We start from the raw sequence: 26,598 nt of genomic DNA, 5'->3' as shown, positions 1-26,598 counted from the left end.
ACTCACAGGCAGGGAGCGTACACAGCGTGGATGGACACAAGGGACAAAGGGCTGATCCATGTCCCGGGCAGGATGAAGCAGGACATCGAGAGATTTCATCACACGATTCAGAATGATGTGCAATTTAAAACTTATGAAATGTTTATTTCCAGAATTTTCCATGTAATGTTTTTGGACAGCGGCTGACCGCAGGTAACTGGAACCATGGAAAGCGAAACCACAGATGAGAGGGGACGACTGTACACACTCCCACATCTGTTGGTTCTCTGCTAGGAAGACTTTCTATGAAAATAACCAGTGAGCAAAGATTTGTGCCAGGATACTTATCTCAGTGAGGCTTACAAATATGGAAAAACAGCCACAGCAAACTGTGGTAAACTCAGAACCTCCATATACCAGAATACTACGTAACCATTGAGATGATGAGACAGCTATGTTCAATGACAGGGAAAAATGTCCACTGATGCAGGGAGAAAAGTTCCCCATACAGCTTGGGTGGTATGAGCCTATTTGTGTAAAAGCACACACTTACTTATGACCAGGAACATACAAAGAAAAAAGTCTGGAAGAACATGAACAACAAAGGCTGGATTACGGAAAATTTAAAGTTTTCTTCCTGCTTGTCTCACATGAAAATTTTTTTCTATAAGGAGCAAAAGTGATTCTCATTAAGAAGAAAAAAGTGGTCAGGCTGATTACGCGTGGAAGGGCATTCCTACCAAGGGAACAGCATTTGTGAAATCACAAGAGTGCAACAGCAGGTGTGTCTGGGAAATGACAAGCAGCTCAGTCCAGCCTGAGAGAAGGGTAAGTGGAGGGTTCTGTGGCTGTGATGACAGGGACAGGTCCCCAGGAGACTTGAGAGCTGCAGCAGGGGTATGGGCTTTATCCTGACCAGAGGCACACAGCCGAAACAGAAGCTAGGTGAAGCTGGGCCTGAGGCTGGGGACCAAATGGCCAGCAAGACAGATAGTCCAGGAGGGTGGAGGCAGGCTCCTGGTCCCCTGGGGGCCCTATGGTGTCTGCAGAGGGACCAGACGCCAGAACCGACAGCAGGGCAGGGCTGCACAGCAAGGCTAGTAACAGTGGATGGAACAGGCAGCAACAAACGCATGTCCCCAACCCGGGGGCTGGGGCCCGGCTGGTCAGAAACATTCTGATCCTTGAGGCCAACACGTGAAACATTCTCGGTATCCCAGCTGCCGCCCCATCCCGCATGCTTCCTGTCACCAGGGCCTGGTGCATGGCTGGCACTCAGTACATATTTGTTGGGTGAATGAATGTCCATGCTGATCTGCATTCCCCCCAGTCCCCAGACCCTTTCATTCATTCATTCCTTCAACAGACTGTGGCTGCCTCCGGGGACACAGAGATTAACAGGGTCCCTGCCTCTGAGAACTACAAGGACCCATGGAACAAGAATACCGCGACTTCAGTACAGTGTGGAAACCCATGCAGCAGTTCTGACTGGTTTCCATGGGAACCTAGGAGAAGCATCTAAAGCCGACTGGGTCAGACCAGGGAAGGCATCCTAAAGCAGATGGGACCTGGGACTGAGGGGTTTTAAAGCAGGTGAATTACAGGGTGACATATGGAGTGTTAAAAAGACTCCTTCACTGCAGCGAGAATGGTCTAGAGGGAGTGCGGTGGCCAGCTTACAGGCAAGAGTGCTAGTGCAGAAGATGATGTGGCCTGGTCTAGGAGGAAGGCAGGGGACAAGGAGGACAAGGGATGGAAGCATCCAGAAGCACAAGTGCCAGGGACACACGTTAAAGGTTATGCTTAGATTTCTGACCAGAGCCACTAAGTGGACAATGGTGCCATCCATTAAGATAGGGACACTGGGAATCAAGCAGATGGCTGGTGGGAGAGTCAAGGTCGGTTTGGAAAACACTGAATTTGAGGAGCTGAGGGGTCTGGAGCTCAGGGGAGCTTTGTGGTTGAAAGAGAGGTGACAAACTGAAGGGGAAGTTAAACTGTGGGGGCGCATCCACTTACTACAGTGTAGGCTTAGGAAGAAGAGGCCTGGCAATAAACCTGAGGACCACTGAAGTCAACGGCTGGGAAGGGACTGTAAGAAAGACAGAGCAAGGCTTCAGGGCTGGGTGAGAGCCAGGGTGGGTGGCTCACAGACGCTAAGGGAAGAGGAAGCTTCCAGAAAAGGAGACAATCTGTCAGCTCTGTAAACAGGAGGAGAGGGCAACACCTAGAGCAGTGGTTCTTACCCATGAAGGATTCTGTCCTCCAGGGAATACCTGGAAATACCTGGGGACATTTTTTGGTTGTCACGACTCAGAAAAGTGTCACTGGCATCTAGTGGGTGGAGATTAGGGACGCTGCTCACCATCGTACAATGCACAGGACGCCCCCCTCACACCCACATGAATACCACATGAATTATTCAGTCCTAAATGTCAGTAGTGAGCAAATGGAGAAACCCTGAGCTACAGAAGTTGGAGAGTCTTAGGAAGGATTTTTTTTAAAAAGAGTAGAGACTGGTGGATGCTGAATGCTGACAGGGCAATCTTGAGAAGACCCAGAAAAGCGGGTACTTGCATAGCCTGAGGCTCCTGGGGTGCCAAGAAGGGACAGGATGCAGGACAGAGGTAGAGACGGCTATTATTTTCACTGTGAAGTAGGAGGCAGTCATCAGCTGGTATGAAAAGGGCCTGAGGGGAAACAACCTCTGAAACGGTTGTTGTAGGAGACAGGGATAGGACTCCTTGCTGGCTGAGCTCAGTTGGCGATCTGATTCGACAGGGCGCTTGTCTCTCCCTGGGGCGGGCAGCCGAGCCTGGCCAGGAGAAAGCAGTTGGACTAACGTAACCATATCCGGGGTTTCACCAGAGCAGTGTAATAAAAGGACAAAGGGGCAGTGAAATGTAAGGCTGGGGCCCCAGGACCAGCCAGCAAACTTTTCACACACTGGAGGCAGGGGAGTGAGAACACAGTAAGTTTTTCATAAAGCTACATTCATTCAATTTCAGAACTGCTAGCAAGGTGCTGAGCTGAAATGTGAGCCCAGGCCCACCTACTCTACAACTCCTGGGACACTGCACTTATCTTGCCCAAAGATAAGAGCAGTTTATCTCTGAACTGAAATAACTTTCAAATTACACTTGTACTGATTGCATAGTCCTCTACTCCCCAGGCCAATCTCACCAAATCTGGGTGTTCCTATTAACATCACTCACATTCCTTTGAAAACCACAGCAAGCCAGGGACACAGTCAGGTACCGAGCGAATGTGCAAAATCAAAATGGGGGCTGGAAGGCTGAGAAGCAGCGATGGGGCTGAAAGGCCCCTTCCACCAGAACGGAAATGGAAAAAGGCAAGACTTGTTAGCAGCACAGGAGAATTTCAAAAGCCCTCTGAACAAAGATTCTCTTATTCAGGAAGGTCTCCTGGAATAGGAGATAGTGGCTTCTAACACTGTTCAATTTTGTGTATTATCTAGGGTTCCTATTTAGAAGACATTTATTAAATCACACACTCTCAGAATTGGAAGGGTCCTTAAAAGACTTTGAGGTCCATATCCTGCTATGACGAACTAACTCCCTATACGCGTCGGTCAGCCTCTCTAGGGGTCGTGCTGGGGACGGGTATCATCCTTTCACGGGAAAATGCTGAGTCAACAAAGCAGGACGATAGGTACATGGGGTTCAATATGTTACTCTACTTTTACGTAAATTTGAGTAAGATATTATTATATTCCCATAATAAAAACAGTTTCCTTTGAAGTTAGTTTGCACTGTAGAGAATCATAGTCCCACAACCCAGTGTCCTGGAAGGACTGTCCATTCCTCAGCTCACCAGAACAGAAAAGAGAGGAGGAAGGGGGGAGGGGAGAGGGGAGAGAGAGAGGAAGAGGAGGAGGGGAGAGCTGGAAAGGGGGAGGAGGAGCAGGGCTCCCTAGAAGTGTTCCTCCCCCAGGAGAAAAGAAAGGAAAAAGTGCTTCACGGTACCTGCTCTTTCCATGTTTTTCTCCAGAACCATCGGAACCATGCTCTCAGGATGGGGACTGCTCTATTACCAGGCCTTCCACAAACCCTTATGAGGTAGGTGCCACCCCCCCCCCCCACTATGGATGGGGACACTGAGGCTTAGAAGACACTGCGAGGAAGTGGGGAGTGGGGCTTTGAGTGGCCTGCCAACCCCACACCCAGCCTGCTGGGCCGCTGCCCTGCTCCCGCCCCCCACACTGAGTTCAAGCTCGGTGGATTTCAGATGTTCAAGGTAATGGTGGGTGGGACAGCAGTCAGGGTGGCCCAAACCTAACGAAGGGTCAACCATGGGGGACTCAGCATTCTGCTGTGGGCCTGGGAATACAGGGCTGGGCCTGCCTGGGGCAGGGCGCTGGCCAGAGTCCCTTTCACACGTGGGCCCATGCCAGGCCTTTGGTCCCTTCCAGCTCTCAGAGCAGACCCTGTTTCTGGTGTCTCCTCATGTTTCCTCCCCTCCCACCCCCTTATTTTGGACATGCTCTCTAACAGTGAATTTTTCCTGTTTTGGGAACCTACATCCCCTCTTACACCAGGGCGGTAGCAAAGTAACGTTTAAGATAAAAATGAAACTTCACAAGTATCTCTGCAAGGCTGCAGCTCTTCTGCAGTCAGGGGCGCTGCCGTCACAGGCAGAGAAGACAGTGCTTAGCAGGACGGCCACAAGCACCCCCTCTACAAAATCAGCTGCGTTTCTTTACCTGCGACTTTATCCCGAATAAGTTTCGCAGATTCTACTTCACCAATACTGCTGAACAGACTTCGCAACTCATCCTGGGTCATGTTCTGAGGGAGGTAGTTGACGATTAAGTTAGTTCTCCCGATGTCATCCCTGCAGTCTTCGGCCATGTGGTCTTCATAACCATTAGACATTGTATTTTTAAAAAATCTGCAGGGGGAAAGCAAAACATTGAGTAAATTCCTAATGTTCATGTTGCAGCATGTGAGGCAAAACTAATGAGTACACTGGCACTTAAGTTTTCTCTTCAACACTATGAGTTCAACTCATGTCCACACAAAACCTGCACACAGATGTTGACAGCAGCTTCCTGCACAACTGCCCCTCTACCTGGGAGCAGCCAAGACGTCCTTCAGTAGGCGAATGGAGAAACAGACATGTACACAATGGAGTATTATTGGGGGATAAAAAGAAATGAGCTATGAAGCCACAGAGATATGAGGGAACCTTAAATGCATGTCCCTCAATGAAAGAAAACAGCTTGAAAGGCTACATATTGCATGATCCCAATTATATGACACTGTGAAAGAGGCAAAACTGTAGAGACAGTGAAACGAGTGGTTTCTGGAAGTTAGGGAGAGACAGGGATAAACAGGCAGGGGGCACAGAGGATTTTTAGGGCCGTGAAGCTGTTCTGCATGACACTGTAACAGTGGATACACATCTTGCTGTATTTGTCTAAATGCATGGAATGGACATCACCAAGAGGGAACTCTCAGGCAACTGCAGGCGTCAGCTAATACGCATGATGTCAGTACTGGCTCATCATTACAACAACGTACCACACTAATGAGAGATGTGAATAATAGGGGAACTTTGGGTTGGAGGACAGGTATCCAGAAACTCTGTACTTTCTTCACAATCTTTCTGTAAACCAAAAACTGCTCTAAAAAATAGTCTATTAAGCCAAAAGTCCAAGTTCAACCATTTCCACTTATTAAGAGGCCTTCAGAGACATATTCGTACAAAAACAATTTTAGCACTGTCATTCAAGCTCCTGTGCAGTGTTTAGTTTGTCTCTCGAGAGCGTTCCAAAGACTTCCGCGTTCTCTGGTCTCCACGTGCACTACCGATGCAGCTGGGTACTGATGAGCCTGCGATGTCCAACCCACCCTGTCTGCCCTCGAGCAGGCAGGCAATGGTCCTTTGCATCCCTTTCTGCCAAAGGCCATCGCGATTGAGCTGGGAAGCTTAGGGTTTTTCTAGCAGTAAGAGAAAGTTGGTCTTGAGAGCTTACAGGCTTTGGAATGTCCCTAACTGCCTGCAGAAGTCTTTACTTTCAGTGACAAACATCAGAGCAAAGTGACAGCTTTGGAGTAGAGTGCGGATCAGTGCGACTGAGAGCGCCAAGACCACTCCTGAGAGCACAATTCACACTGGGCTTGCTCACAGGCACGGCTTCCTAACCTGAGCTGTCCCATGTTCCTACTCTAAATACACAGGCACTCAACCCTCCCCACCCCACGGCCGAAAAACGTCTGAGATCTTGCCACCCACCAGCATGGAGGTCTCAGGAGGCCCACCCCCTTCTCCAGATCCCTACTGCCCAGTTCCGCTTTTACGCTTGAACACCCAGCGCCCACTGTCAGGAGCACTCAGCCTTCATTTAAAATAGCCCTGCCAGTGGTTACATAAAAACCCAAACACATCTCCTGCGCGGCATGTCTTCCCTACCCCGGAATCAACGCTGAGAGAAGAATTAGATGTGGTTTCTTGTTTCCTACTGGAAACACTCAGGTCTTTTCTACCTTCCACTCTTGAACTTGCTTCAGACTATACACAACGTAGAACATTAGTCCAATCTCCCAGCATTTCTTTTACTTGTTTGAAAATGTTCTATGCTCCCTAATCTTCATAAAGTAGGTTATATCAAAAGCCATAAAAGATTGGAAAGTTAGACTTCGTAAGATTAAAAACTTCTGTATGGCAAAAGGCATCAGAAACAGACAAGCAGCAGACTGGGAGAAAATACAGTTGACCTTAACTCCAGACTGAAAGCTTGCAAGCTTTGCAATGCCTTTAGTGGACCCACACAGTCCAAATCCGTGATGTTCAAGGGTCAACTGTATTTTTATACCAGAGGTTGGAATCCTAACCCCTGAGTTGTTCAAGGGTCAAGTGTACTTGCTACTTATTATATTACTTAAATCAGTGGTTCTCATTTGGGTGATTTTGCACCCAGGGAACACTGGACAGTCAATGTATGGAGACATTTCTGATGATCACGACTGGGGGAGGGGATGCCACTTGCAATTAGTGGGTAGAGGCCAGGGATGCTATTAAACATTCCACAAGGCACAGGATAGCCCCCCGCCTCCCCAAGAACTATCCAGCTCAAAATGTCAATACTGCCGAGCTTGAGAAAATTCCATTCAGAACACCTACAAATTAATAAGAAAAAAATGACGTATCACTAGCAGAGATGTGGACACAGAATATGAGCTGCAACTAATAGATGCCAGCAATTCAAGTAGCTATGAAACCATGGAAAGCTCAAGTTCACGAATAAGGAAGAAAATGTGCTACTTTCTGCCTGTCAGATGGATTAAATCTAGTGTAAAGGGGGAAACACTCATACACTGTTGATATGAATGTGACATGGTACTTTTTTGGAGAATAACTTGGCAGTGCCTACCAAAATTTTTAATGTGAATTCTACCCTTTGACTCAGAACCGTGGGGTTCTGCTCTACAGAAATAATTATACAAGTGCATGGAAATATGTACAAGGAACACGCACCCCCTGGCTGGAAAAGGTAAAACTCTGAATCTAATCTAAATATGCATTAATGGGGGATGGTTAGATAAATACCAATTTTCGGTAGAAAGCATAGGATCACCAGCATTATCAGGTTTAATCATGAAAACCTCCACAAATCTATTAAACTGTCTGTGGCTACGAGACTTTGAGATCATTAGCTCACAAACAAACAAAAACATCTGCTGACGCCTGAACCAAAGTGCAAGGGTAAACTCTGAAAAATTAAAATGCACACTGAAGTTTGGTCCAAATGTGATTCAAACATTTCTCCTCCTCCTTCCTCTATTTTACTTTATCCCTCTCTTCACCCTTGTTCTGAGTTAGGCATCTGCTCTTCTGCCTTCTCCCTCACACTGCCTTCAAGGATGATGAGCTGGGCAATAATTACCCCATTCTCATAATTCAGACACGGGTGTCCTCTATGCCTGGTAAACAGTTAACTTTCTAAAATAGTGGTTGGCCAGCCATGGCCTGAGGGCCAAATTTGGCCCACTGCCTTTTTTTACAAATAAAGTTTTATTGGTACACAGCTACTCTCATTTGTTTATGTATTGTCTGTGGCTGCCTTTGTGCTATAACAACAGAGTCAAGTAGTTGTAACAGACCATATGGTTCACAAAGCTGAAAATATTTACCATATGGCTCTTTATAGCAAAAGTATGCCGACCTCTGTTCTAAAATGTGAAAATAGAAGATTTCTAGAAAATCTTTGTGACATTGGGTGAGGCATAGATTTCTTAGATACCACACCAAAAGCCCAATTCACTTAAAAGAAATTGATAAAATGGGTATCATCAAAATTTAAAACTTTTGTGGGCCGGCACGGTGGCTCAGGCAGTCAGAGCTCCGTGCTCCTAACTCCGAAGGCTGCCGGTTCAATTCCCACATGGGCCAGTGGGCTCTCAACCACAAGGCTGCTGCTTCAACTCCTAGAATCCTGCAAGGGATGGTGGGCAGCGCCCCCTGCAACTAAGATTGAACACGGCACCTTGAGCTGAGCTGCTGCTGAGCTCCTGGATAGCCCAGTTGGTTGGAGCGCGTCCTCTCAACCACAAGGTTGCCGGTTCGACTCCCGCAAGGGGTGGTGGGCAGCACTCCCTGCAACTAGCAATGGCAACTGGACCTGGAGCTGAGCCGCGCCCCCCACAACTAATACTGAAAGGACAAAACTTGAAGCTGAACGGCACCCTCCACAACTAAGATTGAAAGGACAACAACTTGACTTGGGGAAAAAAAAAAAGTCCTGGAAGTACACTCTATTCCCCAATAAAGTCCTGTTCCCCTTCCCCAATCAAAAAATCTTAAATAAAATAAAATAAAATAAACAAAACTTTTGCTCTGCAAAAGACATTGCTAGGAAAATTACAATCCATAGACTGGAAGAAAATATTTGCAAATCACGTATCTGAAAAAGGACTTGTATCCAGAACTCTCAAAACTTAACAGTAAGAAAACAAACAACCCAATTTAGAAAACAGCAAAAGATGAACAGATACTGAATGGATGGCAAATAAACCTGTGAAAAAAACCTCAACATCATTAGTTATTAGAGAAATACAAATTAAAACCACATCAAGATAACACTCCCCATATCTAGGATGAAAATCAAGATACCACTCCCCATTTATAAAGGCTAAAACCAAATAAAATAGAAGCAAACAACACCTGAAACTAATATAATATTGGATGTCAACTATAATTGAAAACACACACAGAAAAACAAACCAAAAAAAAGCAAGCAAACAATAAGAAAATAGACAATATCAAGTTCTGGTGAGGATGTGGAGAAACAAGAACTTTCATACACTGCTGGCAGAAATGTAACAATGTTACAGCCACTTTGGAAAACAGACTGGCAGTTTCTTACAATTAAACAGACATTCACCATTTGACCCCGTCCTACTCCTAGTCTTCATACAAGAGAAATGAAAGTCATGTTCATATAAAAACCTGTACACAAATGTTTATAGTAGCTTTATTCACAACCACCCACAAGTCCTTTAAGCCTCATGTTAGTAGATAAACTATGGTACACCATACAATGGACTATTACTCAGCAATAAAAACGTATTACTGACGAACACAACTTGTATGAATCTCAAAAACATTTTGCTGAGGGGAAGAAACCAGACCCTGTATGATTCTGTTCTGGAAAAGGGAAAACCAGAGGTATAAGATCAGTGGTTGCCAGGGTCTAGGAACAGGGGGAGGGATGCTACACAGGGAGCACTGAGGGAATAAGTATTTTCGAGCTACTGTTGGGAATCTGTGTATGCAGAGGGTCCATGTCAGCTACACGAGGATTTTTGACTGCAGGTGGTTGGTACCCCTGACCCCCTCGTTGTTTGAGGGTCAATGTATTTTTGTTTCTTGGGTGATGGAACTTTCTGATATCTTGATCACCGTGGTAATCACTTGATTCTACATTTGTCAAAACCCAAAGAACTCTACACCAAAGAGAATAAATTAAAAAATAAATTTTGAAACATTTAAAAAGTGCACTTTCAGCTTTGAAGCCCTGTTCCCCAGCATGCTGTCTCCTCCTGAGACCCAGTCAGGGGTTGAGCAGCACCCCCACCCCCCGTAGGCCCAGTCCTTGGTCAACTGGCATCAAGGGAGAAACCATGTTTCTCAGGGCTTCAAGGCCACTCTACCCTGCTGTCCGGGTCCATTCCCCTGACCTGTTCTAAACCAGTTTCTGTCCCCAAAAGCTCCAACCACAGCCAGGCCTTCATCTCTGCCCAACAACCAATGACTCCCAGCTTGCAGCCACCTCTGGCAGTCTCTCAGATCGCCTCTCACTCAGCCTGTCTCTCCACGCGGAAGTTTTGGAGACACCTCCAGGTCAACACGTTCAGCCCCATCCAGCTGGCTCCTCCCCTCTGTGGTGTCACTACCCACCAAGGCTCCGAGCTGACATCACTGTACTCCTGGTTGGTCATTATACTGTTAACAAGTGACAGGGTCCGGCCTCCAATTGTCACTCCAGAACAAGGATGAAACCCAACGCCCTTCACCTTGAGGCCCAGCCTGCTGCTGCAGCCCGTACTGGCCTCACGAGCTTCTCCCCTGGCATGCCACAGACCTTCATGTGCCTCTGGCACGGCTGCTTCCTTTGCAGGTTTGCCTGCCTCTCCATCACTTCCTCACTCATCTTTACAAAGTCTCTCAGGACAATAGGTCACTCTCATTCTCAGCACCCGTACACCATTGGTGTAAACCTTTATCACAGTACAAATCACCCTGACTCTTAATTGTTTTTCGTCCATCTCACCGGTGAGAGCCTTGAGGGCCAGGGCTACATCACTGTCACCTAAGGGTCACCAGGCAAACCCAGGGTAACTAGCAAACCATAGGTGCATCATACGGGTACACGGGGTGGGGTGGGAGGAGAGAGACAGACACTGGGTCTCAGACTCACCCAGGAATCATGTGTATTTGGTACATTCCTTTACATTAAAGAAGGGCAGCTGGAAATTGTCCTGGCAGTCTATTAATACATTCAGAATCTTCCTTTTTTAGGATGATCAATAAGTACCATCCCATCCCACAGAATCAAAACCAATTGCAGGGAGCAAAAAGGAAAACTCTGAATTTATCAAAATGACTCCTGCTGATTTAGAAACATCTTCAGTTAACTGCATGCATCCTGGAGAAGTTCTGTTTGGATGATCTGAGGTTTGCAGCCCCATCACACTATTTTAAACAATCCTCGCTATCTGTGTGACTTCAGCAATGACGTTCTCGTCAGCAGTCTACCTACTGCATATATAAGGGAGAGACATACATACAACTGACATAAAAATATACAGAGGTGGTACTTACGCAAAGCAGCAGGACTGGTTTCCATTGGGCACCCTTGAGAATCTGTCTCATTTTATAGTCACAGAGCAGGCTTTCTAAACTACTTGAGTGATAATAAAACTAAAACAATCAAATGTATCCTCAGGCTCAACCTTGACACTTCACACATCATGAGATGGCGCCTGGACTCAATTATTTCTAAGGTCCTTTCCAGATGTAAAATTCTGAGTTCTTCAGGGTATTGGGAATGTAAGTCTTAGGAATGTAAGGTCCCCCAGGAAACGCTCTGGTGCCAGAAAAAAACTGAACGCACCACCTGACCCAATTAAAACTGCTGTAAGAGGTGAAGGCTCAGATGGACACAGTACACGTCTTCTTATTCGATCCTTCCGGCAGCACATGGAGGGGAAAGCCGCTTGGCTGGGGTGGCTCCAGCTAAGTCACAGCAATTCCATATCTGCCACGCTCGGACGCCTGGGGTAAAAGCAGATCAGGTGAAGCCCAGTATCTGGCCCAGTTGAAGTACCCCCTGGACCCAAAGGGATATGATCAGCGTCACAGCCTGGCTAAGAGTTCCTGCTTCTTCTTGACTGGTCAGGGCCAGTCTAGCGCTCTTGCACAGAACTGTAAAGGAAAGGGTACAGGCAGGAAAAACCCATGGGCTTCGGAGCCTGGCAGACCTGAGCTCCAATACTAACCCCACTACTAATCAGATGAACTACTGTGGGTCTGTCACTTCCTTTCCTGGAGCTCAAAATGGGAATCTGCAAAATGGGAATTTACCATCACAGTTCTTGACACTCGGTAAGCACCCACTTCACCACCCGCCTCTGGGTCCACTAAGGAACATTCAACTCTTTTTCTTTGGGACCCTAGAAACAATCCACAGCTTTGATGCCATTTCTAATGGGACTGGGTTCCACAGAAGCCAGTATGATTACACCATCACAGCATCTCATGGAAAATGGAAGAGCTCCTTCATAGTTCCTGCTCAGTCACACAAATAACCTGGGATAAATCAACTGGCCTTTTCTTTTTTTTTCATTTGGGGAATATTGGGGAACAGTGTGTTTTTCCAGGACCCATCAGCTCCAAGTCTAGTCATTGTTTTGTTTTGTTTTTTCCAATCTAGTTGTGAAGGGTGCAGCTCACTGGCCCATGAGGGAATCGAACTGGCAACCTTGGTGTTATGAGCACTGTGCTCTAACCACTGAGCCAACTGGCCACGCTCAGCTGGTCTCTTAATCTGTTCACCAGACATGAACTTATTCAAGTCCTATCCCCTCACTCCCAATTTAGTAACAAATTTGAGGTGAAGGTGTGTCCCTGACCTCTGACCTCCCTGTCTCTCCAGTTGCAAGCACCCTTATCTCTTCCCCCCCAGTCCTTGGGCCCTCTTCAAACCTCTTCCTCTCCATGAATTACTTCATTTGGTGGCACATACACATGTCTTCTAAGCCACTTCTCTCTATCACCTGTACCTAAGAAACTGTCTCCAAACCCAACTTGGTCTTTTCCCTCCAAATCATTCCTCTTTTGTCTCCTGTCTCCCTGTTTCTGTTCATGATGACATCAGTCTTGCCATTGGGTTCTGGACTGTTCCCTCTCCTGTTACTCTTTCCTCAGGCATAAATGTCTCTGACAGGCGGCTAGATTCACTCACTTCTGAGCTCCATCCTAACCCTTCCTTCCCCCAGCATACATGGAGTGCTGACCACACGCCAGGTGCAGAGCAAGCACTGGGATATAAGAGAAAGAAGCAGTTCCTGTCCCAACCCTCAAGTTCAGGCCATTACTAGGCCACCTCAGTACTACAAAAGCCTCTTGACTGGTTTGCCCATCCTTGTTTCTTCCCCAGAAAAGCCATCTTCCAGGATCACCTCTTGATTGTGCCCCCAAACCTTCTATCGTGGCATACTTTTCTAGATTTATCTCCAAGTTCACCTCCTGACCCTCTGCCAGCCCAAACCAGTCCACTCAGGCTTCCGGGCTCCTTGTGCCCTCCTCTTTTATTCACTCGGGCTACTCTGGCTGCACCTGGAAGCTCCTGCCCATACTTGTCTGATCACAATGACCAGTTTGGATGCAAGCACTTTCATCAAAACCAATAACCGAACAACAGACAATCATTTCTTTCCACACCTCAATGCTGTTATGACCTGCTGCTTCAACCTTTTCTTGAATCTGACATATCTGTATCTTTTCTCCCCAGTTCAGGTTGTAAGTTCCTGAGGAAGCATTTTCTTTCACTTCTCCCTGTTCCCCGTGACAATGAACAAGCAGTTATGTTTCATGTTTTCAGGCGACAAAAGTGTGATGATAGACGTGGCCAATGTATAGAGGCTTTGGGTCAAGTGGAGATGGACGGTGATCATCTAAGTGAGTTCCCACAACACATAGGGACATGGACACTGCTTTCTGCCACCTTCACGCTTCACTGTCCATATACCCATGCACACACATTCAACTTGAGTGATGTTCTTTCCTGTTTATGTCCACATTCTAAACTGCTCCCTCTCTCACCTTGTTTTTCTTAGTGACCAATGTTCATCTACTGGTCACTCAGGCAGAGACCTGGAATCATTCATCTCTTGCTCACATCCCATATGTAAATACCTATGGAGTCCTGCATCTTTAGCTCCTAACTACGTCTCAAACCCGTCCCCTCTCTTTCCCTATCACTGCAGCCCAGGGTCATAGCCCCGACTTTTCTTATCCAAGGGAAAGGAATCCACTCCTAACTGGTTTGCTAACCATCAGCATAGTCCCCTCCAACTCTTCCTCCCGCGCACAGATCTGACTCCTTCACTCTGTGGACTGTAACTGCTCAACAGCCTCGCTGGTGTGGCCGACAGGACAACATCCACGCCCTCTGCACATCTGCCAAGTGACTCACTTCACCGTTCTTGCCCCTGAAGTACCAGACCTCATGTGGGTTCCTCAACAAACCAAAAGTGTTCCCACCTCTGTGCCTTTGCCAGTGCTGTTCCTGCATCTTGCAAAGACCTTCCCCGTGGTCTTTGCTCAGTTAACTCCTCCCCAGTACACATGCTTCACTTCCTCGGGGAAGCACTCTGTGATCTCCTTTGCCCACCAAGGCTTGGTTACCAGTGTCCTTTTTGGTGGTTTCACATCTGCCAATTATAACCATCACCACACTTACCAGAGTGAGCTACAACAATCTATGCCCATAATGTAATCACCACTGCCCAGAGCCCAGCCCAGTGCCTGGGACATAGCACCAGAGTAGGGAGAGTTGGTTAAAAAGGGGAATCAAGACTCACTTCCCTTCTGTAGGCTGGTTTCCTCCCATCTTCCCCTGACCCAAAGTTTCAGGTCGGCCTCTCTGCTTCACTACTGCCACCTAGGGGCGAAGGCTGCAACTGCACTTCTCTCACCATTTAGCATTTAATTTGATTCAATAAATTGAATGGATGGGTACACAAATGAGGGAACAGTTGATTCTGGTGGGGGTAGAGACAAAATGGCAGTCAGAGGAGGCTTCGAATGGTGAATGAGCTCTGATCTGAGCCACACAGCAAAACAAAGAGATCTCTAGGTGGAGGACAACGGCATTCCAGGCAGTGGGGGCAACAGGCAGAGTGAGCATTGGAGTTTGGGGTCTATGTGCAGGTGAAATAAAAAATGGTTAGAATATGAAAGACTTGGAATCCCAAACTTTAGCTTTTAAGCCACCTAAATAGGTTTAAAAATTAATTTGCTTTTTTCTGCCCAAAGACTTTTAATAAGGACTGACATGGTCAGATCTGCATTTAAGACAACTCTTGCTGGAGTGGGAAAAAACAATAGAAATGGGAGGCAAGGAGTGAGAGAAGCAATAAAGCAAGCATCAGGAAGACACTATTTTCTTAATTCTCCTCTTGCTGCCCCATGACCTCAGATTTAAAACATTCAAACGGAAATTCTGCCCCCTCAAAACCAGTGTTTCAACATAAACATGATCTATTTCCACATTTTGAGATGTTCATATACCTTGGCCTCTTTGCAGACCTTGAAGTTGCAGAGCTTTATAACAGACCCCAGCACAGTGCTTTGCACACAGAAGATGTTCAATGACAACTAAATGGAATTCCTCTTGGGGTCCCCTGGACCCTTTCCAACTATAAGAACAATAAAACACGGTGGTTAAGAGTAATAAGAACTCTTCTGAGTCAGAGGGCCTGAGTTCAAATCCTACCTCAGCCACTTTGCTGTGTGAGACTGGTCCTATCAAGTGATCCATTTAAGCCTGAGTTTCTTTGTCCCTAAAAATGAAAATTGTAACAGCACCTTCCTCCAGGGTTGGAGGTCAATATCTGTGAAGTGTCAAGCACAAAATAAATCCTCACTAAGTACTGGTAATGATTTATAACTTCATTTATTCAGTGCCTGCCACTCACAGGCCATGCACAGTGCTAGGGGCTTCCCACACCCTTAAATCTGCACAGCAATATTCTTGTCAATCCTGTTTTACAGGTAAGAAAACTAAGACCCCCAAAAGTGCGTTTGTTCAAGGTCTTGGGGGCCTTGGATCCTGAGGCGTCAGAGATGGGGCTGGAGGAACTTTTAGTGGGAGATCATTTAGTCCAGTAGTGGTTCTCACACGTGTGTGTATGTGTGTGTGTGTGTGTGTGTGTGAGAGAGAGAGAGAGAGAGAGAGAGAGAGAGAGAGACTGACTTTTGGCAATGTGAAGACATTTTTTATCTTCACAACTGGAGGGAGGGGAATGCTGCTGGCATCTGAAGAGTAGAGGCCAGGGATGCCACTCAACATCCCACAATGCACAGAACAGCCCCCCAAAACCAAGAATGATCAGACCTAAAATGTCAGTAATGCCAAGGTTGAGAAACCCTTCTCTAGTCTGATTATCCTCCCCATCTTCCCACTTCTGGAGCACTGGCCATCCGGATCCCACATGAATACTTTCGGTAAGGGGGGCTCTATCCCTCCAGCGGGAGGCACAAGCAGAAGTTCTTCCCCACCTGCTGTGCACACAGTAGGTTTTAGAAACCATTTTAATAAGCCTAGCGGCAGAGGACTCCGGAAAAGGAAGAACATCCATCCCCCATTGTTCAATTACCTGTAGTTTGTCTTTTCAACACACACACACACACACACACACACACACACACACACACACACTCTTTACAAATCCAAACGTCGCCCGCCTCAAAAACAGCTTTGTTAGAGACGGCGTTCAAAAAATACATATTTTTCTAGGACTCCCATAAATACTGAAGGGTTTGCACACTTCTCAAAGGACCTCAGGTCGGCCGTGGTCCTCTGACAACGACCACAAAAGAATCTATGGGATTTCCCAGGGGATCGAGCGGGTGGGCCGTGACCTCTGCGCGCTGAAAGCGCTCACCCCACTCCCTCACCTCTGGCTTCGCTCTCCCACCTCCGGATGCCCGGCTTCCAAGACTACCCGGGCCCCGGCGGTGGAGCCCGGCAGGCAGGCGCGTGCCCACGCCGGGTCCCCCTCGCCCGCCCCTCGCGGCAGCCGAGGAATCCGGCCCAGGGCCTGTCTCCGGCGCCCACACCGGCCAGCCCCGGCCCGCCCAGCGCGACCCGCGCGCGTCCCCTCCCGGCCCGGCGCGGCCTGGGCCTCGGCCGGTGCAGGCCCGCGGACGCCCGCGGCCGGGCTAGGCAAGCTCGGGCCTGCGGCGGCCTACCCAGTCCCGCGCCGCCGAAGGCCCCCGCCTCACCTGGACGCTGACGGGCGGGCCCGGGGCTGCTCCGAGGCGGGCGGGCGGCGGCGGCACGACGCTAACGGATCCGCTCAGCCTCGGTAGCGGTGGCGACGGCGGCGGCAGCTACGGCGACGGCGGCGGCTCCTCCTCAGCGCGCACGACCCGCTCCGGCCCGCGGCCCGGACACGCCCCCCCGGCGCGCGAGCCCATTGGCCAGCGTCCGCCACGGCGCGCTTCTCATTGGCTGGCGTGGCTGTCGCGGCGACCCAGGGCGCGCGATGGAGGTGGGACTTCCGTCCGGCGCCGCCTACGAAGGGCTCGGTGTCTGGTGGAGTCGCGGGTGGCCGCCGATGGCCACGGAAGGGTCCAGCTGGGGTCGGGCTTACGGAGGCCTACTGAAGGAGGTGGTCGAAGAGCCACGCAGCTTATCGAGCGCGTGTTGTGTGCCCGCGCCTGTTTTTCTTGCCGCAGTCGCAGTCACTGCCCTACAAGGTAGGAACGGTCAGCGCGCCAGGGCTACGGGGAGAGGACCCAGGTTCGAATCCCAGTCCCGACGTTTCCGCACTACGTGCGGTTTGACAGGGGCTGATGTCACTTCGCTGAGCCTCAGTTTCCTTATCTGGTGTGATGAAGAGGAGGGGCATGGGACGTGGTCAGAGTTCCAACAGTGTTGACTACTAGAACTAGCGGGTTTCCAGAGGCTCAGCCTAACATTCATTCATTCAAATGTTACTGAGCGTCTATTATGTGCCAGTCACTGAATGGGCAGTAAACTGAAATACCCTTATCGGACTCACATTCTAGACCAGCACTGCCCAGAAATATAAGCGAGCCATAAGTGTTGGCCACATGCATAATTTAAATTTTCTGGTAGCCATGTTTAAGATAAAAATAAAAAGAAACAGGTGATGTTAATTTTAATAATGTACGATGAGGTATGATCAAAAAATACATTGAATGTTTAAATTTCTAAAAAATTTATTACTGTAAAAGACACACTGCCATTAATGCCCCTCAAAATACTCCCCCTCACTTTGAACACACTTACACATTGTTCTTGACATTTTCTGAAGCAGTTCGGGAGTCCTCTTTTGTGAGTGACTTTAGTTGCGCTGTGCTGGCTGCCTTGATGTCCTAAATGGATGCAAAACATTTACCTTTCATGGTCATTTTGACTCTCGGGAAGAGCCAGAAGTCGAACGATGCTAGACCCAGAGAATAAGGTGGATGAGGACATACCGTAATGTTTTAATTTAACAGAAATTGCCGTACCAGAAGTGATGTGACATGGAGCATTGTCATGATGGAGGATGATTTATGGCGCACTTTAGAACACACCTCTCAACCATAGCTCACACCTAACTGACTACACTGAACAAGTTGAAATTTGTCACACTCTGTTCCACACGACACTTCCTGTATTAAAAATCCCTGCCTTTCCGTTGGATGGCACTCGGCAGCAGCATTCACAGTATTTTATCATACCTCGTATTTTATTTAACCCAATTTATGTCCAGAATGTTACTTTAACATGTAATCAATATAACTTTATGAGATCTTTTACATTCTTTATTTTTTTCTTCAAACATCTTTGACTTCTGGTATATCTTTTATATTCACAGCACATCTGAAGTTGGACTGACTACATTTCAAGGGCTCAACAGCCACACATTGCCAGTGACCACTGGGTTAAACAGTGCAGTGCTAGAGGCGGAGGCAGAAAATAAATCAAGTGATAAAAAGTGGTAAGAAGAAAAGTAAATTGGGGAAAAGGCATGGGGAATGTTAGGGTTATTGCAATTTGAAAGACAGTCGTCGGGAAGGTTGAGAAGATGGCATTTGCAGAAGGACAGGAAGGAGTCAAGAACACAAAGTCATCCCATTCATTGTCTAGTGCAGTGTTTGTCCAGTAGAACTTTCTGCAATGATGGGCATATGTTTTATCAGCATTAATCTAGTAGCCACTAGCTCCATATGACTTTTGGGCACTTGACATGTGGTTGTTGCCATTGACGAACTTAATTTTTAATGTATTTAATTTTTCTTAATTGAAATTTAAATAGTTCCATAGGGCCAGTGGCTTCCATAGCAGATTTAGGAGAATGGTGGCAAGTGCTCTGAATTGAGCACGTACCATGCACTAAATGCTTTATGCAGGTTCTCACATGTAATTCTTTTTTTTTTTTTTTTTTTAATTTATTTACCAGGGGAGAGTGCGAACGCAGTCCCCCACTACCACAAATTATGCAGTCGAGTTTCCCACATTTGGGGAAATCGCAGGGGTCAGCACATCCGGAGTGCAATGGATAAGCCTCGCCCTGGGAAAACCACCTTCGTGATCATGGTATCTCCCCTGCCAGGTAAGTATCTCACATGTAATTCTTGAAATATCTCTGTGAAAAGGGAGCAGTAATCATTGTCACCATGAAGAATGAATTCCTTCACTCATTCAGCTACATGTTGTTGTTATTATCATTCATAGACTTTTTTAGAATGGTTTTAGATTTTATAGAAACATTGCAAAGAAAGTACAGAGTTACCATTTTCCATACACCCAGTTTCTCCTATTACTTACATCTTTCATTAGTATGATACATTTGTTATAATTAATGGACCAATATTGATACATTATTATAAGCCAAAGTTCATAGTTTATTTAATTTCCTTTGTTATTACCTAATATCCTTTTTCTCTTTTAGAATCCCATCCAGGATGCCACATTACATTTGGTTGTTCTCTCTTTCTCTCTCTCTCTCTCCCTTTCTCTCCCTCTCTCCTTCTCCCCTTCTCTCCCCCCTCTTTGAAATATAATTAACATATAACATTGTATTATGTTCAGGTGTGTAACATAATGATTTTATATATCGCAAAATAACCATCACAATAAGTTTAGTTAACATCCATTACCACACCTAGTTACAAATTTTTTGTTCTTGTGATGAGATCTTTTAAGGTCTATTCTCTTATTTGTCCTGTCTCTAGGCTCCTCTTGGCTGTGGCAGATTCTCAGACTTTCCTTGTTTTTGATGACCTTGTTTTTGATGGCCGTTTTGAGAACTGGTCAGATATTTTGTACGATGCCCCTCTATTGGAATTTGTCTGATGTTTTCCTCATGATAAGACTGGGATGCTGGCTTTGGGGGAGGAAGACTAGAGAGGTAAATTGCCCTCTCATCACATCATATCAGGATGCAGGCTGTCAACTTTATCTATGACTGTTGATGTTGCCCTTGATCACCTGGCTGGTCATCGTCAGGTTTCTCCGTCGTAACCGCTCTCCCCCTCCCATTCTTACTATAGACTCTGGAAGGAAGTCACTATGTGCAACCCACTTAAAGAGTGGAGAGTCATGTTCCCCCTCCCTAAGGGTGAATATCTACATAAATTATTAGGAATTCTCCTGCCTGGGAGATTCCTCTCTTCTCCCCCATTTATTAACTTATTCAGTCATTTCATTGAATCAGTATGACCTCCTGGGTATTTTATATTCTAGGTTTTAACCTAATACTGCTTCATTTTGTAACTCAAATTGTTCCAACTGTATCCATTAGGATCTCTTCCAGTTGGCTCCTGTAGCCTTTGACATGCTCCCATCAATGGATTTTGTTTTTGCTCTTTTCTTTTCTTGTTCTGTATATTAGTCAAGTTAATTTTTTTTCTCTTTTCTATTTTTCTTTTTAATTACATTTATTGGGGTGACAATGGTTAGTAAAATCATATAGATTTCAAATTTTGGCTTTTTTTGTTGTTTTCTTTGGAGCTCTTCCTTCCCCTGTGACACTACCCGGTGCTCCAAGCCCATCTTGTATGTTTTCTGCCCAGTCCTAGAATCAGCCATTTCTCCAGGCCTGGTTCCTTTTATCGGAGAACGGTGTTAGAAACCAAGATCTGGGCATTGAGAGTGCTCATTGCTACTGGGGTGTTGTTTCTTTTAGGTTATTAATCCTTTTTAATTGCCCGCAATGCAGCAGTACAGGCACGCAGCCCTGGGGATACAATACCGTGCCAAATGTGGCATCTGCCCTCACGGAAGTTAACTTCCGTGAACAAGTTGCGGGAAGTCACCTTGCAGGAACAAGCTTCAGAGGGCAGCTCCAACACTGACTGGCTTGGGCAAGTGCCACCTTGGGCAAGTTATTTAATCTCTTGGAGCTTCTGCCTCCCCTTCTGTGAAATGGGGATAATTGCAACACTTCATGAGGGCACTGCGAGAATTCAATGAAATCACCCAGTTTTAGAATCTTTGAAACAGAGCCTGGCATGAAGTGCTTATTAAGTCCTATTAATAGTATCACACAAATAATTATAATCTGCAGAGGTTCGGAGTGCCAGCAAAGCACATAACAGGAGGACCTGCCCTCCTTTTGGGGTCGCCAAGAAGTGTCCCCAAGTCAGTGGTGTTTTGGCAGGAAGGATAAGTCACCAGGCAAAGAGGGACAGAATGGTTAAGGCAGCAAGGACAGCAAGTGCAAAGGCCCTGAGGCAGGAAGGAGCCTGGCACACTTAGGAACTGAGAAAAGGCTGGTGGCGGAGACATGGGTAGGAAAGGAGATTCATGGAATTGGAAGGGGTAGGTCATATAGGGTCTGGCTGGCCGTAGTAAGTTGAGACCTGGTCCTAACAGCAAGGGAGGTGACTTGTCCAAGTGTACATGTCTAGTAAGGATAGAGCTGGGATTTGAACCCTGTCTGGTTGGTCACAGAGATCTTTATTTCCCTGGTCTGAATTTTGAGATGGGAAGTTCTTATTTTTCAGATTTCGGGGTTTTGGTTTTTTTTTCTGTAAGAAGCACAGTGTTGGTTCTTAGGGGTCAGAATCAGAGTACACTCCAGCCACCAAAGTTCTAGGTTGTTCTTGCTATCTCTCCATCACAAGCCCTGAGGGTCTGTGAGGCAGGGACACATGAACCCTGAGGGTCTGTGAGGCAGGGACACAAAGATGACTCAGTCTGGGTCCCTGCTCTTGAGGACATTGCAGCCCCAGAGAAGAGAAGGTCGTAGAGACATATAAATCCAGCCAGGGTGACCAGGGATGGGTACAGAACACCACCTCTCATGGAGGGCAGGGTCTGAGCAAAGTACCGCAGGAATGGAAGGCTGAATGCGGAGTAGATGGTGAGATGGGTCTGGAGAGATGTCTGTCTCCAGCTCTAAAGGGTCATAGAGAGTCAGGCAGAGAAGTTGGGATTTATCCCATACCCAGAAGCTGGCAGACTGTAGCCCGACTCAGCCCAGGCCGATTTTTGCACAGCCTGTGAGTTGCACATGGTTTTTACATTTTTAAATGGTTGGAAAAAGCCAAAAGAAGAAGAGGTTTTGTGACATGAGAAAATGACATGAAGCACAATTTCAGTGTCCATCAAGTTTGACAGTAACACAGCCACGCCTGTCGTATGTGTGTTGCCCATGCTGCTTTCGAGTGACACCATCAGAGGGAGACGTGCTCAGGCAGAGGCTGCTTCATGGCTGTGGAAACTGTCGTCACACAGGGCCTTGTGCTTCTACTGTCACCATTGCAAAATGCTTAGTAATCTGTAAATGAGAGGACCCACATTTTTATCTTGCCCTGGGCTCTGAAAATTACATAGCCAAACTCCGTGACAGAGACTGTATGGCCCAGAAAGCCTAAAATATTTACGATCGGGCCCTTTTCAGAAAGTGTGTGCTGGTCCTGCTGTGGTGGGCAGAATAACAGCCCCCCCAAAGATGGCCGTGTCCTGATTTCCTGGAACCTATGACTACGTGACCTTACCTGGAAAAAGGAACTTTGCAGATTGGACTAAGTATCTGGAGGTGGGGACATTATCCAGGATTATCTGCATGAGACCAGTGTCATCACAAGGGTTCTTGTAAGGAGGAGGCAGGAGAGTCAGAGAAGGAGCCGTGACAACAGAAGCAGAGGTCAGTGATGCCATTGCCGCTTTCACGGTGGAGGAAAGGGCGTGAGCCACAGACTGTAGGCAGCATCTGGAAGCTGGAAAGGGCAAGGAAACACATTCTCTACTGGAGCTTCCAGAAGGACCACAGCCCTGCCGACACCTGATTTCAGCCCGGTGAGACCAATTTCAGACTTCTGACGTCCACAGTGATGCAGTGGAAAGCCGTGACATCTGAGCCATTTCCAGGGCTCCATGTGTGGGTGGGGGTTATTTGGGAGACATAAGAAATGGGTTGAAATGTCAGGTGGGCTGTTCACTGGTCAGCTCCCTAACAGAGCCAAGGCATCAAAGCGGAATGCTCGTTCTGAGAATAGAGGCCAGCAGGCCCAAACAAGCACGGAGAACCTTCTGACACTCGAGCTCTTTGGGGGCCTGACTTCAGTCAGATTCTGTCTCAAGTGCCAAGTAGGTCAGTCGCATAGAAACCAGGAAGCTTTATTTATTTTTTCTTAGGCAGCTGAGTTTATTTTCAGGTTTGCAGTTTGGAATTCGTGTCCCTGATTCGTTCAGAACTAGAAAAGCGACAGTACTGGCTCCCATGGGTCACCCATGGTTCCTGTTTCTGACCTGGAGACCCTAGCCCTGGAGGGGCACAGAAATGCAGGGCTTCCCTTCAGGAACTGCTCTGCTAATAACTTCCCTGAACCTTAGTTTTCATGTTTGCAAAAGGTAGGTGGCACTGCTGCCTCGAGAACACAAGTAAAGCAGGCACTGAGCAGAACGTCTAACGCACCCCAACTTACATTGTATCGGCAGGCCCATAAAGAAAGTTCTGTGATTACTGCCCCCAGAGAGTGGGAGGGGCTCCACTTCTTGTCTCAGAATCATGGCTCCTTGAATCCCACCTCGGTAGATAACATAGGGCACCGACCTGAGTGAGCTTGGCAAGTTTTGTTTTCCAGAATTATCTTTCTGGATCTGACCCATTACCCTTCAACTCTAGCATCATTCTGGCAAGAACAGCAGTGGGCATTATATCTCCCATATGGTCAAAGGTTAGACAAGGTCCCACAGCCCTGAGTCCCAGGATCACAGAGTGGCCTGGTTTCCCCTGTCGTCCGAGAGCAATATTTCACTTCCACGTGTTGTCACGTGGTTATTCTTATTCCTACCAGTGACCTCGTAGTAGCCACTATCACTGTTTTTTTTGTTTTTTATCCCCTTTTTCTGCCCCACCCCTCCTTCAAGCCGTTGTTTCTCAGTCTAGTTGTGTAGAATGCAGCTCCCTGGCCCATGCTGGTGTTATGAGCCTTGCGGCCCCCCCCCCGACCCCCAGCTGAGGCAGCTGGTCACCAGTTGGCTGCTGGCCACTCACGGCAGCACACGGTAGCCCAAGGCAACTCACGCCAACCTCCGCCTGCTTATGGACCCCCAGCTCCAGGGAGGGCTGTTGTTCACAATCTTAGCTGTAGAGGGTGCAGCTCACTAGCCCATGTGGGAATCAACCGGCGATCTTGGCATTAAGAGCATGGCGCTCCAACCACCTGAGCCACTGCACTGGCCCTATTTTTCCGTTTTTAATATTTGGTGTTTGGGAAGAGGGGGGAGCTGGGCTCTAGAAGAGGATAAACGGGGTCTAATATATGGTGATGGAAAGAAAACTGACTCTGAGTGGTGAGCACACAATGTGAGATATAGATAATGTACAGAATTGTACACCTGAAATCTAATTTTACTAACAATTGTCACCCCAATAAACTTATATTTAAAGAAAAAAAATTTGTTTTTTAATCTGGCTATTCTTTTTCATGCCATATGAGTTTTCTTTCTTGTTTTGTCTCTAAATGTTTTACGTGTATTGAGCTTTTTGCAATGCTTCTTTTTTAAAAAAAAAAAACTTTTATTTATTTAAGTGTGTTTTTCCAGGACCCATCAGCTCCAAGTCAAGTAGTTGTTTTCAGTCTAGTTGTGGAGGGCGCAGCTCACAGTGGCCCATGTGGGGATCCGACCGGCAACCTTGTTGTTAAGAGCACTGCGCTCTAACCCACTGAGCTAACCGGCTGCCCTGCAATGCTTCTTCAAAAAAAAGGTTTTTAAGCAGAAATTCAGTGGTTTCTAGTATATTCACAAGGTTGTGCCAACATCACCACTGTTTTATTCCAGAACATTTTTATCACTCCCACCCTTCCAAAAAACAAAACAAAACAAAACAAACCCTATGCCCATTAGCAGTCACCCACCAGCCCCTGGCAACTACTCTATTTTCTGACTCCATGGATTTGCTTCTTCTGATTACTTTTATATAGACGGCATCATACAATATGTGGCCTTTGTGTCTGACCTCTTTCACTGAGCATAATATTTTCAAAGTTCATCTGTGTTGTAGGGTGAATTAGTACTTCGGTCCTTTTTATGGCTGGGTAGTGTTCCACTGTATGGATAAACCACATTTTGTTACCCATTCATTCATCAATGCACATTGGGCTGTTTTGACCTTTCGACCATAGTGAATAACCCTGCTGTGAGCATTCATGGACAAGTTTTTGTATGAACGTGTTTTCATTTCTCTTGGGTATGTACCCAAGGGGAACAGCTGGATCAAAAGGTAACACTGTGTTTAACTTTTTGAAGAACTGCCAGACTGAAGGCTTCATGCTTATCAGTCATTGGCAGGTGGTCATTTGCTGTGACAATTCTCCACCTTGCTCCTTATGCAGCATTCCATGGGAAGCAGGCCATGGCCCACGGATTTACCATCCAGCCTGTGCAGTGCTTCCCGCCTGCCCCCCCATGTGCCTGGCAGGAGCCCCAAGAATACATTTCCATTCCCAGATTCTGCCTGATCCTGGCAACTCCCACACTCTGTGTATCACAAAAGCCTCAAAACTCCCAGCTCCCAAGACCACAGATCCCAAAGCACGCCCAGCGGCACTCCTCGGAGCACTCCAGGCCTACTGGCCTCTGATCATGTGCAGTTAAGAGCAGTTTGCACGAGATGAACAAGCCAGGTGTTATCAGTCTATTAAAGTTCATGTAAATTGATAACCAAAGGAGCAAAGGTCAGAAACAGACAACTCACAGAGGGGAAAGAGAGTCAACAAACGTCCGAATCTCCACGGAGTTGTCAAGTGGGGGCCGTGGGCAGGGGCTGCTCAAGGTGAAGATCATTGCAGTGCTGCCAAGACCCCAACACCGGCTTTCCTTGGAGGTGGTGGCCGTGTTTGTTGAAAGACCCTGTGTAAGATACCAGCATAGAAAAGGGCTGTGGGTTGAGTCCTGTTAGCCCCGTTTTACAGAAGGATCAAGTGGGCGCGAGGTCACACACTCCTCGAAGAGGGGCAGACAGGCCAGAGGCTGGGACCAGTGGAGTTCAGAACTTACTCACAGGACCTTGATGCCAAACTGCTTATGATTTAAGAGAAAAGGACGGGCCAGCCCGGTGGCTCAGGTGGTTAGAGCTCCATGCTCTTAACGCCAAAGGCTCCCGGTTCGATTCCCACATGGGCCAGTGCCAGATGGCTCCGTTGGTTGGTGTCATGCAGGGCGGCCTGCAAGGTCTCAGCTCCCACTCCCCACATAAGAACGCAGGACATGGTGAGGCCAAAAAGGAACACCCACGGAGCCATAGGTAGGGGAGTCGTACCACTATAGTCTCACTGGTGGCACTATAGTCTCACTGGAGGCTGGAGCCACACGATCTGCAACCTGCTGTCTGCTTTTCT

The 26,598-nt window shown here is 47.2% G+C and overlaps 2 protein-coding genes and 1 non-coding gene across 3 annotated transcripts in view; 1 reads left to right on the top strand and 2 right to left on the bottom strand.

The window, feature by feature from the left end:
- ELAVL1 (ELAV like RNA binding protein 1) overlaps nucleotides 1-17,150 on the bottom strand; it is a 36,171-nt gene extending 19,021 nt beyond the window's left edge. Inside the window, exons 1-2 of the mRNA XM_074337720.2 lie at nucleotides 17,014-17,150; nucleotides 4,703-4,890 (exon numbers count right to left, since the gene is read on the bottom strand). Of these exons, the coding sequence (XP_074193821.1) occupies nucleotides 4,703-4,874 (172 nt within the window). The 5' untranslated portion in view covers nucleotides 4,875-4,890; nucleotides 17,014-17,150. The remainder of the gene's footprint in view (nucleotides 1-4,702; nucleotides 4,891-17,013) is intronic.
- LOC148755229 (uncharacterized) lies at nucleotides 16,713-24,638 on the top strand. The gene is made up of 5 exons (XM_088792659.1): nucleotides 16,713-16,850; nucleotides 16,955-17,490; nucleotides 18,621-18,743; nucleotides 19,206-19,358; nucleotides 19,981-24,638. The coding sequence occupies exons 1-4, from the start codon at nucleotides 16,713-16,715 to the stop codon at nucleotides 19,306-19,308; spliced, it is 900 nt and encodes a 299-aa protein (XP_088648785.1). The 3' UTR covers nucleotides 19,309-19,358; nucleotides 19,981-24,638.
- Nucleotides 19,203-19,366, bottom strand: LOC141572993 (U1 spliceosomal RNA). Its single transcript, XR_012498580.1, has one exon. It is a non-coding gene; the product is annotated as a U1 spliceosomal RNA (small nuclear RNA).
- Nucleotides 24,639-26,598: the final 1,960 nt, after the last annotated feature.

The sequence above is a fragment of the Rhinolophus sinicus genome, chromosome 15 (assembly GCF_057876585.1).
Source record: "Rhinolophus sinicus isolate RSI-liver-muscle chromosome 15, RSI-T2T, whole genome shotgun sequence".
NCBI lineage: Eukaryota > Metazoa > Chordata > Mammalia > Chiroptera > Rhinolophidae > Rhinolophus > Rhinolophus sinicus.
The sequence above is the reverse complement of the archived record's forward strand: the minus strand, read 5'-3'. Positions and strand labels throughout refer to the sequence as shown.

What these genes read in the sequence shown, in the direction of transcription:
- LOC148755229 (XM_088792659.1), top strand. Translation starts at nt 16,713, where the DNA reads ATGCCCGGCTTCCAAGACTACCCGGGCCCCGGCGGTGGAGCCCGGCAG. An exon ending in TGTCTCCGGCGCCCACACCG is followed by an intron (nt 16,851 to 16,954) that starts GCCAGCCCCGGC and finishes CGGCCGGGCTAG; the next exon opens with GCAAGCTCGGGCCTGCGGCG. An exon ending in AAATCAAGTGATAAAAAGTG is followed by an intron (nt 18,744 to 19,205) that starts GTAAGAAGAAAA and finishes TTTATTTACCAG; the next exon opens with GGGAGAGTGCGAACGCAGTC.